General features: G+C 40.0%; 2 protein-coding genes across 4 annotated transcripts in view; one reads left to right on the forward strand and one right to left on the reverse strand.

The window, feature by feature from the left end:
• The window catches only part of LOC135220574 (uncharacterized), a 106,143-nt gene extending 105,242 nt beyond the window's left edge, over positions 1-901 (forward strand). For both annotated transcript variants that reach the window (XM_064257817.1, XM_064257818.1), the window contains exon 9: positions 149-901. In XM_064257817.1, coding sequence (XP_064113887.1) covers positions 149-325 — 177 coding nt within the window. In that variant the 3' untranslated portion in view covers positions 326-901. The remainder of the gene's footprint in view (positions 1-148) is intronic.
• A 3,302-nt stretch (positions 902-4,203) lies between these two features.
• LOC135220575 (protein lin-54 homolog) overlaps positions 4,204-14,132 on the reverse strand; it is a 242,885-nt gene continuing 232,956 nt past the window's right edge. For both annotated transcript variants that reach the window (XM_064257821.1, XM_064257820.1), the window contains one exon: positions 4,204-4,300. In XM_064257821.1, coding sequence (XP_064113891.1) covers positions 4,284-4,300 — 17 coding nt within the window. In that variant the 3' untranslated portion in view covers positions 4,204-4,283. The remainder of the gene's footprint in view (positions 4,301-14,132) is intronic.

Consider the following 14,132-nt stretch of genomic DNA (forward strand, 5'->3'; position numbering starts at 1 on the left):
GTTAGCTATAGTTTAAAGATGCACAAGCGAAATTCGTGACTTATATACTGGGCTTAATCTGTGATGGCTTCTAAGTAAATACTGGAAATATTGTTAGTGTTTTTTATCTACTATATTTATGACTAATTTTGAAAATGTTTTGCCCAAGGTTTCTCGTGAATTTTGCCATGGAGATGTCAAAGGTGTTATTGAAAAGGTGGTATCAGGAGAGCATGCTGGGACCAGGAACCGAAAATCGCCAATATTGCCAGAACTTCATTCACTGGATTATTTGCAGGATGAAATTAAGGAGTTGTTGAAGGCTTACTTTATCATTAGTGAGTGATAAACTAGGGTCCCTGTTTTTCTTGACCACACAGCTAGTCATTATACTACAACAGTACTTCAATGCATTTCTAATTTTGCTTTGTTTATAGTCGAAACAGATACAGGTAAAAGTTTAATATAAGTCTTCATTAAGCCTAATAGAATAAATATTTTATGTTGTTTGCATTTGACAGTTGTATCATATGCCCTCTGTCAACTGAAGAATATGACAGGTGAAGTGAATGTATGTTGTGGTGAAAAGGTAGTTCAAGGAAGGCCTTTTTAACTATTATCTGGATCTGGTCCTCCTATATTTGTAAGTTTTGTTTTATTCTTCCTTGTGTACTGTTCCAAAGTGAAAATCATTAATCATGTAATTCATATTATTTGTCTCCATAGCCACTTTCTTGTCCTTATGTAATAATTTTGCTTGGCTCTCCATATGGTATCTTAACATATTACAGCAGTCATAAGCATTTTTTGAGGATGTTTACCAAAATTGGCCACATCTGTGAGGAGAAGACTTTCTGGATACTGTTAAAAAAATCTTGGAAAATGTTATTTATAAAATAAAATAAAAATTATAAACACTGTTTATATTCCTTTCTGAAATATTCCATTGCTTATTTTTTAAAATAATTTTGTGTAAAGATCTTTTAAACTATATTGCAGATAGGTGCTTTTCAGTAATTAATGGGTTCATTTACAATAATTCTTTGAAGAGTGGCAAAGAAATGACCCCTTTAAGCCCAGTTAATAAAGAAATTGTTATCCATTTGACTGTCAATCTACATTCAAGGAACCTAACCTGATAATTTAGTGATAGTTGCCTGTGTTGTAGTTTAGTATTCATATAATTATCTTCCAATAGTATTAATGTATTCTACACATTGATAAAAAAAAATAAAATTTACAAAGTTTTCAGACATTGTTAATGGTAGTTTCAACCAAGGATTGTTTAAATATCACGTCTTGTGGGTCATCTGATTATCAGATAAATTGAAAGGTCTGTGTAGCTCCTGCATAACAGATTTTCCACCAGGTATCCTGCCATGGTGATATTAGATCTCCACACCCTGAATAGTTTATATGCAATCATTGTTAAACATGTCTCAAAACTATACCCTCAATATATTAACAATGATGTAGTAATATATGTATTGTGATAAGGACAATTGGGATTAATGATGTTTCATATAACCTTTTTTTTATTACTAAAATTTTTCATTACTGCAATAACATCCAGATCTGTTAATCAGTGAAACTCAATTTATGCAACATTAGATCATATAAAAAAAATTAGGAACATAAAAACTATTATAAAATGTCAAGTTTTAATATACAGCTGGGCACAAAGAATCAAAAATGAAACCGGCCAAAGCAGGAAATAAACATTTAAGCTATTTTTTCATAAATAAATAATAAAATACTCTAAATTCTCTGCATATGAGTGCATATACTTTTTCAGTTATGCTTTCCTGGGAAATGCAAATATATTTATATAAGAACTGTACAATTTTTTCCTCTATTATCACATTATCTACAATAAAATTGAGGTGCACATTTTCTTGGTGAAAATAAATAAAAACACTAACAGGAATGCAGCAAAAGGGAATAATAGTAACAACACTTAACAACAAAACTAAATTATACTGCAGAAAACGACACAGTATTTGATACTGTGATGCTAGATATAATGTTTAATTGATAGGAAAGAAACAGAAATTCATCCTCCACCAAATCACTGCAAATAAAATGTTCCTACATATAAATGTAGTTATGCATAAAAACTTGAATTCAAGTTGGTATATTGCACTTCTTACTTTAAAGCCATCAACAAAAATTCAGAGAATAAGAAAGAAAATATAATCAAAAGTATACTGAAAAGTTAAATAGTGCTAAACAGTGACTGTATCATGCCATCAAGCTTGGGAAAAACAATTTTCTTTTGGCTGATGAATTAAAGATTTTAGAGAGCAAAGTCAACTTCTTGCATGTAAGTTTTAATGCCCCACCAAAGAAAGAAACTCCTTAAAGATGTACACATACTGAAATGAACTCAAAACATTTGAAATATTTAAAAGTTAAATGAAAGAAATAATTAGACTGCAAACCTTTGTGAAGCTCCATGGTGTAGCTCAACTTGTGTATATTAAATAACTGCAATCTCAAAATCTTTACAAACCCATCACTGAATACAAATTCAAAACAGTTTTACATTCCATACTTGCAAAGTCATAAAAGCTCTATTCAGAAAGATATTTACAACCACAGTTATAATCGTAACTAATTGCATATACCATATTTAAAAAACTTGACATGTTTTAAAGCCAAACCAGGGCTTTAATACAGCAAACAAAATATACATACTATACATTACAGACTGCTTCAAATATGATTAAAATATGAAGGATGAAACTGCACAAGAAGCTTGCATGACTACTCAATTGTTTTTCTTGTCAAAAACTAAGGAAGAAAAACTAAGGAAGTTTTTTGGTAGACTTATAAGAAAACTTAACTGACAGTGTACCCTTATAAAAAAAAAAAAAGCTAGACCTTATAATAAAAAAAATAGATTTTAAGTTTCAATTACTCCAATCCAATGACTACATAATCAATAAGTGATTTCGTAATTCTTGGGGCATTTCACAACTAATGTAATGTGTACACATACAAAATTTGAGACTGTAAATATATAAATCAGAAAACATCTACAGGAGAGCCTAACTGTACTTTCCTGTCCCCCTGGCAAGATGCAATACAGTATGTGTTCATTTATATGGATGGAACAAATGCATTTCATTAATCATTGTCTTTTTACCATAGAAATCTCAGTAGCACACTAGAACTTTACCAGTAATTTAAGAGGTCTAGTATAAAACTGCAAAATATTTCAATTTATACTAAATAGTACTTAGAAGTTCCTTAATGCTGGGAGCTGGGAATGTGCATATAAGTGCATGTGTGGCATTTAACCAAACCACAAGGTCAATATGGAGCAAACATAATTGTACCAGTTGTAATATGCAAATGGATCATAAATTAAAAATAACTACTATAATGAAACTAGCAGTATAAACAAAGTTCAGCAAAGATGGTATCTATGACAAAAAAAAAAAAAAAAAAAAAAAAATTGCATAAGACTTCAAATCTGTCCCAATTACTCTTCAGCTTTACAACATAGGTTCTATTTCTGGCAACATCAACCTTTTCAATAGCATCTTTAAACATTACGGCTGCTAAATTTACTCAAGGCAAGGTGTAACAACACAATTTTGTTCTGATTAAAAATAAACCATCAGAAAGTACATTATAAGTATTGTGTATGCTCACAAAACATTTTGGTAAATTTGAACAAAAACATTTTGGTAAATTTGAACAATGTTCAAATGTATTAAATATCAAAATACCATTACATATAAAATGCAGATATGGAAATACACATTGAAAGGAACATCTCTTCAAAAAATTTTTCAATTTTAATTGTCGACATGAAAAGAATTAGGTACCATACTAGCCTGCAAAGATTTACCTTTTGCATTTGTATTTATTTTCTACAAATGAAACTACATATTACAGTTACTAAGAAAATCTCTCAATTATGAGAACCTCAAGGAACTGTTACATATTACATGTAAGAGAAATACATAGCAGTACAGTTTAACAGTAAGTGCTGACCAAGAATCTTCTCTCGTTTATCTTCACTTTTTCTCTTAAGGAAAAAAACAGCAAAAATGAAGGGGTAATAGCTTAAAGTAGCATAGTATCAATAAAACATGTTTAAATGAAGAATCAATGTCTTTATATACAAATATATAAGTAAAGTATACCTCTATGTATATGTATATATAATGCATTCATATTTATATACACATACTTACAAATATACACACATATACACAATTCCTGATCACAAACACACCCTTCTATTTACATGACTTTTCTTATTAAAGCATAGCCCATATGTTTCCATAATGCTAGGTATCTCCAAGACCTGCAAAAAATAGAAAAGAACATTAAGTTTTCAGGAAATGCAACAAACTAATAATCTTAAAACTATATGTATTAATGTTTTAATATATAATGTTTTTCTAAAAAAAACCATTATCATAATAAAAAGGAACATTAAGTTTTCACAAAGTGCAACAAACCAGTAATATTGAAACACTATTAATGTCTTAACATATACAGATATCTTGTTTTTCTACAAACCATTATCATAATAAAAAGCTTTATGCCATTTGAATTGCTCCCAACCACATGACTAATCTTACAATAAGACTCCACTACACATACCCCGACCATGCTCTACTGACTTGGAAGATGTTACTAAAAAATGGTTTGTATGCACCTATGCTTTCATATACAGCATACTTGCACTTAGTGTACTTTGGCTATCACTGAATCATTTAAAAAAAAAAATACTAACGGCTAGGCCAACGGTGACCTGAGTCGGCCCTGATCTTTACATATAAACACCAGCCTGTTCACGGATAAGTTGTGCTCCATAAAGATGGGGGAGAGATTGGGTCATGCAGGGTGGTATGAGGGTAAAAACTATACATATCAAAGCACAGGTTCCCATAGAGATGGGGGAGAGATTGGATCATGCAGGGTGGTATGAGGGTAAAACTATACATTGGAAAGCAGAGGTTCACATGTTAGGAAAAATACCAAATTTGTAACTAATTTGTATTTTTCATAACTAACAAACCTGAGGTCTTAACATTAGGATTTACTAGTGCCAAGCTGGAAACCGGTAGAATTAAAATTACACTTGTGAGATCCAGGGACTAATGGCATCTATACCAGGTCACGGGGCATGTATACCCAGAATGCCCACGGCTACCTGTGACCCATCAGTTATATTTCTAACCCAGTTTAGACTGCTAGAGGGGTGGTTCGAGGTGGGCCTTTAACTGTTAAGACCTCAGGTTTGTTAGTTATGAAAAATACAAATTAGTTACAAATTTGGTATTTGTTCATACACGAAACAAACCTTCGGTCTTAACATTAGGATAGACTTACTATTGGAGGGAGGTAAGTCTCTACAACTGACTGGGAGTTTGCCACCTTATCCATTTCCGAATATATAGGGAAATTCTAAGAGAATGGACAATGAACCTAGGACCAAAGATATAAGCGGATATATTGGTTTTCTCCCACTGGGTGTAGATACCATTCTACTGTTTACTCTTGTCCCTTGCAACTGGATCCACCTTCACCCCTCTTTTCCCTATTATCCAGAGGGGTGTGTTGCTACTGAAAAGTATATCATCAGCTAAGATAGCTTCACAGTATGGCTGACCATCTCACCTGCATCTAGTCCGTTCCAGCACATGACGGTACTCTCCTTCATATTGCCCGTAGTTAAAGGAGTAGGAAGAAAGAAGTAAAGAAAAAAGACCAGTCATCCCATTCATTCTACTTTCATACCTTCATCTTAGACTAGACGCAAACTGACCCGCTTTATGCCATTTGATGAACTATATTACTTGTTGGGCCGCCACCACTGGACCCAAGGAAAAGGTGTCCAAGGATCTATGGGCAACATCTTTCAAATAAAATGAGGTGAAAGTTGTTTGGCGCTTCCACACACCAGCTTTCAGAATTTTATCCACAGACATGTTCTTCTTAAATGCCAGGGAAGCACTCACACCCCTGATGTCATGAGCTCTAGCTCCCACCTGGCTATCTGACCCTCTGTCTTCTGCCGTATAAGCATCTCTGATCGTCTCCCTTAGCCAAAATGATATTGTATTCTTGGACACTTCCTTCTTGTTCCGTCCTGTACTTACGAACAACCTCTGGCACCCCGGCCTGAGGTGCCTTGTTCTCTTTTAAGTACTCCCTTAGTGCCCTGACGGGGCACAGGAGCATCTCAGCTTTGTCGTTGTCTACAAAGTCTGCCAAGGAAGGTATGGTAAAGGAGTCGAATCTGCCGTCTACTATTGTTGGATTTTGGGTCTTGGCCACGAATTCTGGGACAAACTCACATACCATTGATCTCCAACCTCTCGAGTGCTTTATGAGATATGAGAGGCCATGTAGCTCCCCCACCCTTTTGGTTGAAGCCAGGGCCAATAAGAAGACTGTCTTCAGGGTCAGGCTCCTATCCGTGGACTGCCTTAGTGGTTCGTAGGGGGGTTTTGTCAGACTACTCAGTACCTTGGTCAGATCCCAATCTGGGGCTTTTAGCTCCTTTGGTGGGCATGACTGTTCAAAGCTCCTCATCAGCATGGCCAACTCCCATGAAGACGATATGTCCACTCCTTTCATTCGTAAGACTGAGGCTAGAGCCGCCCTGTACCCCTTCACTGCAGATACAGACATATGTTTTTCTGTTCTGAGATATATCAGAAAGTCTGCTAACTGCTGAATAGTGGTACCGAGTGGAGACACGTTCCCTCTACGACACCAATCACAGTATGCTGACCACTTTCTTTGGTATACTGTCGCAGATGATTTCCTGATATTACCTGCCATCTGAGTTGCTGCTTTCTGCGAAAACCCTCGCTCTCGGAGGAGATACTTGACAGTCTCCACCCGTGAAGCGATAGGGACTTCACCGACTGGTGGTACCTCTCCACGTGAGCTGACACAGAAGGTTGCTCCATGGAGGTAACTCTCTTGGCACATCTACTAGGAGTTCCAGTAGGTCTGGAAACCACTCTGCTTTCGGCCATAACGGAGCTACCAGGGTCATCTTGAGGTTCTGAGACCGCATTACCCTGTTCAGAACCTGACGGATTAGACAAAATGGAGGAAATGCGTATACGTCCAGATTGTCCCAGGGGTGTTGTAGCGCATCTTCTGCTACTGCCTCTGCGTCCGGGACTACTGAACAATACACTTCCAACTTTTTGTTGTACCTGGTTGCGAATAGGTCTATGATCGGTCCTTCCCACAACATGAGCATCCTGTCCACTACCTGTTGGTGTAGGGACCACTCCGTTCCCAGAATCTGATCCCTGCGGCTCAACTTGTCGGCCACTATGTTTCTTTTTCCCGGAATATACCTGGCCTTGATGTCTACCAGGTTCTCTATAGCCCACTGGTGAAGTTGAACTGTCATCACATGTAACTGCCGAGAAACTAGGCCTCCTTGCTTGTTTATATAAGCTACTACTGTGGTGTTGTCTGACATCAATACCACTAAGTGTCCCTTTACTCTCTCCCTGAATTCTTGTAGAGCCAGAAAAGCTGCTTTCAACTCCAGCACGTTTATATGGAGTTCTCTGTCCTTGCAACTCCATTTTGCTGACACCATCAACTCCTCCATATGGCTCCCCAGCCTTCTAGTGACGCATCCGAGAACAGCAAGAGGTCTGGGGAGGATTGTTGAAGGGGACACCCACTGTCAGATTGTCGTCGTTCACCCACCACAGCAAGTCTTTCCTCACTTCTGCCGACAAGGGAATTTGCTCGTACGGGTGATCTACTGTTGGTGACCAAAACTCCTTCATCCTCCATTGTAGGGACCGAAGGTGTAGCCTTCCTTGTGGTACTAGCTTCTCCAGGGAGGTTAGGATTCCCAGCACCACCTGCCACTGTCTTGCTGGCTGTGTCTGCTTTCCCAGAAAGGTATTCACCACTTGTTTGCATTTCTCTACTCTTTGGTCTGTCGGGAATACTTTGGCTTGTGTTGTGTCTATCACCATTCCCATATATTCCAAACGTTGACTTGGATCCAACTGCGACTTCTGCTGATTCACCACAATACCTAGGCTGTGACAAAGCTGCAGAGGGCCGCCCTGTCCTGAGTAATTTCTCCCTGGACTTTGCTATCACCAGCCAATCGTCCAGATATCTTATTAGCCTGATCCCCTGAGCATGCGCCCACGCGACACGAGGGTGAACACTCTTGTAAAAACTTGAGGAGACGTTGTCAATCCGAAGCACAGGACCTTGAATTCGAAAGCTTTCCCTGCAAGACTGAAGCGGAGAAATTTCCTTGAAGACTGATGGACTGGTATCTGAAAGTATGCGTCCTTTAGATCGACTGTCAGCATAAAGTCTCCGATTCTGACTGCTTGTAGAACAGTTTTCGGAGTTTCCATCTTGAAAACTGGTTTTCCTTATAAACAGATTCAGCGTTGACAGGTCTATTACTGTCCTCCACTCCCCGTTGGCTTTGGGTACCAGGAAAATTCTGCTGTAGAAGCCTTTTGTCGGACTGCATACTTGTTGCACAGCTCCTTTTTCCATCATCTTCTTCACTTCGTCCTGCAGAATAGTGGCCTTCTGAGATTTGTGGGCATAAGTGACGTGGGGTAATGGTTGATCTGTAAGGGGCGGGGTTACCTCGAACGGAATCAAATACCCGATCCTGAGAACATCCACCACCCACTGCTCTGCCCCTAGTTCCTGCCACACCTTCCAGTGATTTGCCAGGCAACCCCCCACTGGTGTGGCCGAGTGATGGGAGGCGCCCATCCTATCTTCTTGAGCCTCTCCCTCTTCCCCTATTGCCCCTTCCTCTGTTGTTTCTATTGTGAAAGGGCCGATGAGTTATCCTCTTTGGGGAAGAGGGTCTTGTGACTCTATTAGGGATGCTATGTCTCACTGTCTTCTTCCGAGACATCTGCTGTTGTCTTCCCTCCAAAGGAGTAGTTTGACTGTTAGTTAGACGTTTTCCTAACTGCCTGTTGCACCAACCTATCGTTAGTGTCCATCCTTCTTCTATCTATCGCCTCTTCCAGTATGACCTCTGGCAACAGCAGTTGCGATTCCAAGATATCCCCATTCCTCATTGCTAACAGGGAATCCAAATCCACATTGCGGCTTAGTCTAGCCAATGCTGCATCTCTCCTCATTAGCAGGATATTTGCCCAAACATTGGCACTTACGTTTGTCAGGTACGCAATCGCTTTGGAACCTGACTGTAGTAATCTAATGAACAATGGTTCATCCACTACTTTCCTTGTTGCTTCCGAGGATGCAATTTTCGCCACTGCTGTTGACCAAAGGTCTAACCAGGAAGCAGCCTGAAAGACAGAAGAAGCTGTTGCTTCTAACGTAGCAGCCTCTTGGTACGTCATCGAAGGGCACTCCATTTTAACCTGATCCAAGGTTAATCCAGGCCTTAACCTTACAACATTAGGGTTCATTTGTCTAGACAGCAAAGGGACCTTCGGTGTCGTATAATATTTCCTTTGCTTTATCATTGGCGGGGGAATAAATTTAAATGATCTATTAGATCTTAAAGAATTATCCCTCCCTGCAATCTTTGCGTTTACGTGTTGCAAGACCGATTCCGCATGACTCGAACCAGGCAATTCATACGACACCTTGGTATCCCTCTTTAGTCCAAAAGCCATGTCAATTCCAGGAGGAAGCATACTGGCCGGTGTTTCTGTCTTCTCCGAAAGGCTATTGAATTGACGAATCAAATCAATAACCTCTGCATATGAGGCCAGAAACTCTTGGTTTTCTCCTTCCTCCGGCTCTAGTGTACCACTCTCCGTCACAAGGGATGTTGTCTCGCATCTATCTTCTGACAGACGGCCCGGAATTCCACGGCCGCCTGCCCCTACGGCCGCGGTCTCTTTGATCTTTGTTGGCCACTGTTGGCTCGAGCCCGGATAGTCAGCAGGGGAACGAGAACGTCTCACTCTTTCTCTGCTCACGGATCTAGAGCGAGAATCTCGTCTAGATCTCCAAGATGAAGGCTCCCTTAAGACAGAGATAAGTTCGTCTCTATTAGCATTGGCATCGTTTTCGAGCGTCGGCGAGCCCGGCCTCGACCTTCTATCCAGACGGACACTGCCTTCCACGAACATATCCGCCGAGGTTGCCAACTCTCTATTTTTTGTACTTTTAATAGGAGCCTTATCGTCCTTCGTACGTATTTTGAACGGCCTTACGGGCGAAACTGGGACCTGCATTCCATCCTCTGCTGCACCTTTCGCCGCCAACGTCGATTTTACCAGAGGTATCGCAGTTTTTGCGATCCGAACTGGCAACTCCGCCTCGGCCGCTAGCTCGCCGGCCGTCACCTCTCTCGCTTGTTCGGATTCTTGCGAACGGCTTCGTCTGCCAACCTTGTGCTTAATAGCCACTGATTTTCCGACCTTCTTGCTGACTTGGAAATGACAGTCTTGGTCCGAAGAAGAGGAAGAATTGATTCTTCTCCTCTTAGCCCGAGGATCCGCCAGGAACTCCCGAATCCTCCTCCAACGCTTGACTGGCGCTCGCCGTGACGTTATCGGACTTAGCGATGACGCCGAACTAGAGGAAGAAGACGAAGAAGGCGAATCACACTTTTTCTTTTTTGTCTCTCTTATTCATTCTCTCCTCTATATCCTGTAATTTCTGCATTACAGTTTGCATTGACGGGTCAGAAGGCGTATTAGCGTCTGGGTGCAGCGAAAAAGGCCGAGAATCGGTCTGTGACGTCATCACGCCTGCCATATCAGAGTGTGACGTATGTTGTGACGTCATCCCTCTCGTAGGGAGAGACTGAGAGGTTTCTGCTGGCAACCGCACATTTGCTGCCAAACTACCTCCCACGTTCTGCATCGCTGTAAATACTGAGTGGGATGGTGAAGCCGCGGCATTAATTCCCATAAATTGCAAGCCCGGGGGATGAGGAACATTCAGCGATGCCGGACCCTGCTGGAACCGTGACGTCATATAATGCACAAGCAGACCATCCAAGGTTGGTACGCCTGGTAGGCCTAGCGCTGACCACGTACCATCTAACCTATGCGCTTGAGTAGCAGGAGCCTGGAACAAAGATGGCGGATCTCCCCCTCTACTTGCTGGGAACAAAGGAGAGTGCAAATTATTCATAAAATTACCCAAGGCCCCCCCTGACGTTTCCGATACAGAACCGCTAGGAGAAACCGAAGGGGTATGAGACAATTCAAAAGCAGGTGGAGAAACATATGGAGCAGCCTGGTTTATTACCGATACAAAAGAAGCCGGTAAGGTTTGGTCATCCAAAGATGGCGTCACCCCCTTCCTTTTGTATTGGCTTTTCCCATAGAACTTCTTCCACTGTTCCACCGACCAACCGCGACAAACAGAACACGGATTAGTAACCGTACATACGTTTTCCCTGCACCTACTACACGTTGGATGAGGATCCGTCGACACCGAAGTTAGGAACCTAGAACATGGAAAGCCACTGACTCCTGGGCATTTCCTTTGTCTCCTCTTCGAAACGGTAGACGATACCGATGTTGAGGCAAAATTCTCCATCATACCACGTATACACTCTTACCACACACTGATCACACTTGGAGAAAGAAAAGGAATGAAAAATAAAAAATGAAATGGATAAAGAACGGGCAAACTGAAAAACCGGCTTTAAATGAGATAGACAGTAACACGTCTTATCTTAAAGGCGGTAGGAAAATAACTGATGGGTCACAGGTAGCTGTGGGCATTCTGGGTATACATGCCCCGTGACCTGGTATAGATGCCATTAGTCCCTGGATCTCACAAGTGTAATTTTAATTCTACCGGTTTCCAGCTTGGCGCTAGTAAATCCTAATGTTAAGACCGAAGGTTTGTTTCGTGTATGAACAAAGATGAATTAATTCAGAATCTAGTATTTGTTCCGACACAAATATGAACCTATGCTTTCATAGGTGGGGGTGGGGATGGGGGGCTATCTCTTGTAAGGTTCTTGGTTAGGCATTCCTTGTGGGATACCTGTAAGGAAGCTGCACCTATTGCCATCAAGGATCTCATCCCTTGTACTGTACTGAACTTCAGATCACCATCGTGCAGGAATTGAAGGAAGTCTCAAGCACTCGCCAATCCCCAAGTGACCAACCTGAGGTCCTCCTGCCTGAGCAAAGCTCCCTGAGTGCTTGACATTCCTATATCACCTGTTGGGCCATGACTACTGGGCCCTAGGTGAAGGTGTCCAAGGACTTGTATGCCAGGTCCTTGGGATAGAAGGAAGTGAAGGTTGATTGTCTCTTCCAGATCCCTGCTCTCAGAACTTGGAGGACTGAATTGCTGTTCTTGAATGCTAATGAGGGTCCTAAACCCTTCATGTTGTGTGCCTTTAGCCTGCCTGAGGGTGAGTCAACATCTGGACTGATCTGGTATGCCCTGAGAATGACTTCCCTCAGTCGAAAGACAGTATTTTTCAAGATCTTTTTCTCACGGCCCATACTGATAAAGCCTCCTACAAGTTGGGGGGGTGGAGGCACTGTATGCTTGGGATAGGTTCTCAAAGACCTAACTGGGCACAAAAGAATTCCATCTATGTCTCTCCTCCAGTCTTTCACAGAGGGGCAGAAAAACCTTTGAAGTGTGATGAAGTCTGGTACAAAAGTTGTGTGAGACTATAAGTGGGTCCAGTCATGGTCTAATGCCTTCTTGAGGGGCTCACAGGGCATCAGTCTCCAGCTGGCTAGGATCTTGGTCACATCCTACCCAGGGAGCTTCAAACTTATTAGTCCAGTCGAATCGTGACAAAATCACACACTTTGGGTTGAAAGCATCAAATTTGCTGTCATTTTGCATGATATATTACAACAAATTTTCTTGTGCATTTATATTTTTAGGTCTTGACTAGACCATGCATAAAACTGGGATACTTTTAGGTTTTTCAAGAATATTTTAGACATATACAATTGGGATTAAGCCTCTCTTTATTCATCATTTCCATCAAACGGTTCAACTTTCTGTTATAGTTAGGAGACTATATTAAACTAATTGTTCAGCATATTGAATATTGCATGCTATAACAGCACAATTATATTATTTCTATTTGGGTTAAAAGTATGAAACTTGGTACAGTGTTACATTACATTATTTTGAACTATTTCAGCTATGGACTCACCCTGAAAAAATCCAAAATGGCCGCAATTTTCAAGAGCGGTGGACAGTGGTTATGAAAAATTACTTTAGACTTGCAAGATGTGCCATTTTTCAGATGTACAGGAGTTGCATGAATAAATAAGCATTAGCTAACCTATATATATAGTGCATATATTCTTCTTAAACTGAAGGAAGGTATACAATTTGGTTATTCAATAAAGGACTGCACAACCCATTTTGAACTGATAAATAAGAAATTCAAATAATGACTTCTGCCATAAACTAACATCTTAAGATTATATCACATATCAATATTTTGTTTTGCCCCCCCCCCCCCCACACACATATATATATATTGTATGTATTATTCTCACCTTGAAGGAACTTTTACAGTTTGGTAGTTCATTAAAGGACAGTAACTCATTATGAACTGAACCATAATAAACATATAACTATTTTCAACAACAACAACAACAAATTAATATTACATCACACATATATATGTTTTACACACACACTCTACATATATAGATCTATATATATATATATATTATATATTATATATATATATATATATACATAATATATATATATATATATATATAGATATTATATATATATATATAATATATTATATATATATAGTGTTCCCCCTTATTCGCGGGGGATGTGTACCAGGCACCCCCGTGAATAGTTAGAACTCCCTTCTAAAAATGCCTATATCTGCCTATCTTGAAAGTTCAAATACTAAATGTATACTCAAAGTAACATCCTACATCAAATATACCATTGAATTGGTATTATTAATATAATTTCAGAGTCATCTTAAACATTTTACCATTAGAAATATATAAACAGCCAATAAGAGAGAGAGAGAGAGAGAGAGAGAGAGAGAGAGAGAGAGAGAGAGAGAGAGAGAGAGAGAGAGAGAGAGGACTGAACAATTATGCTTGGTCTCTGTATATCAATTCTTGTGTGTGAGAGGAGAGAAGAGAGAGGAGAGAGAAGCAGAGAGAAAGAGAAAGGAGAAAGAAAGAGAGCGA

The sequence above is a fragment of the Macrobrachium nipponense genome, chromosome 2, assembly GCF_015104395.2.
Source record: "Macrobrachium nipponense isolate FS-2020 chromosome 2, ASM1510439v2, whole genome shotgun sequence".
Lineage (NCBI taxonomy): Eukaryota > Metazoa > Arthropoda > Malacostraca > Decapoda > Palaemonidae > Macrobrachium > Macrobrachium nipponense.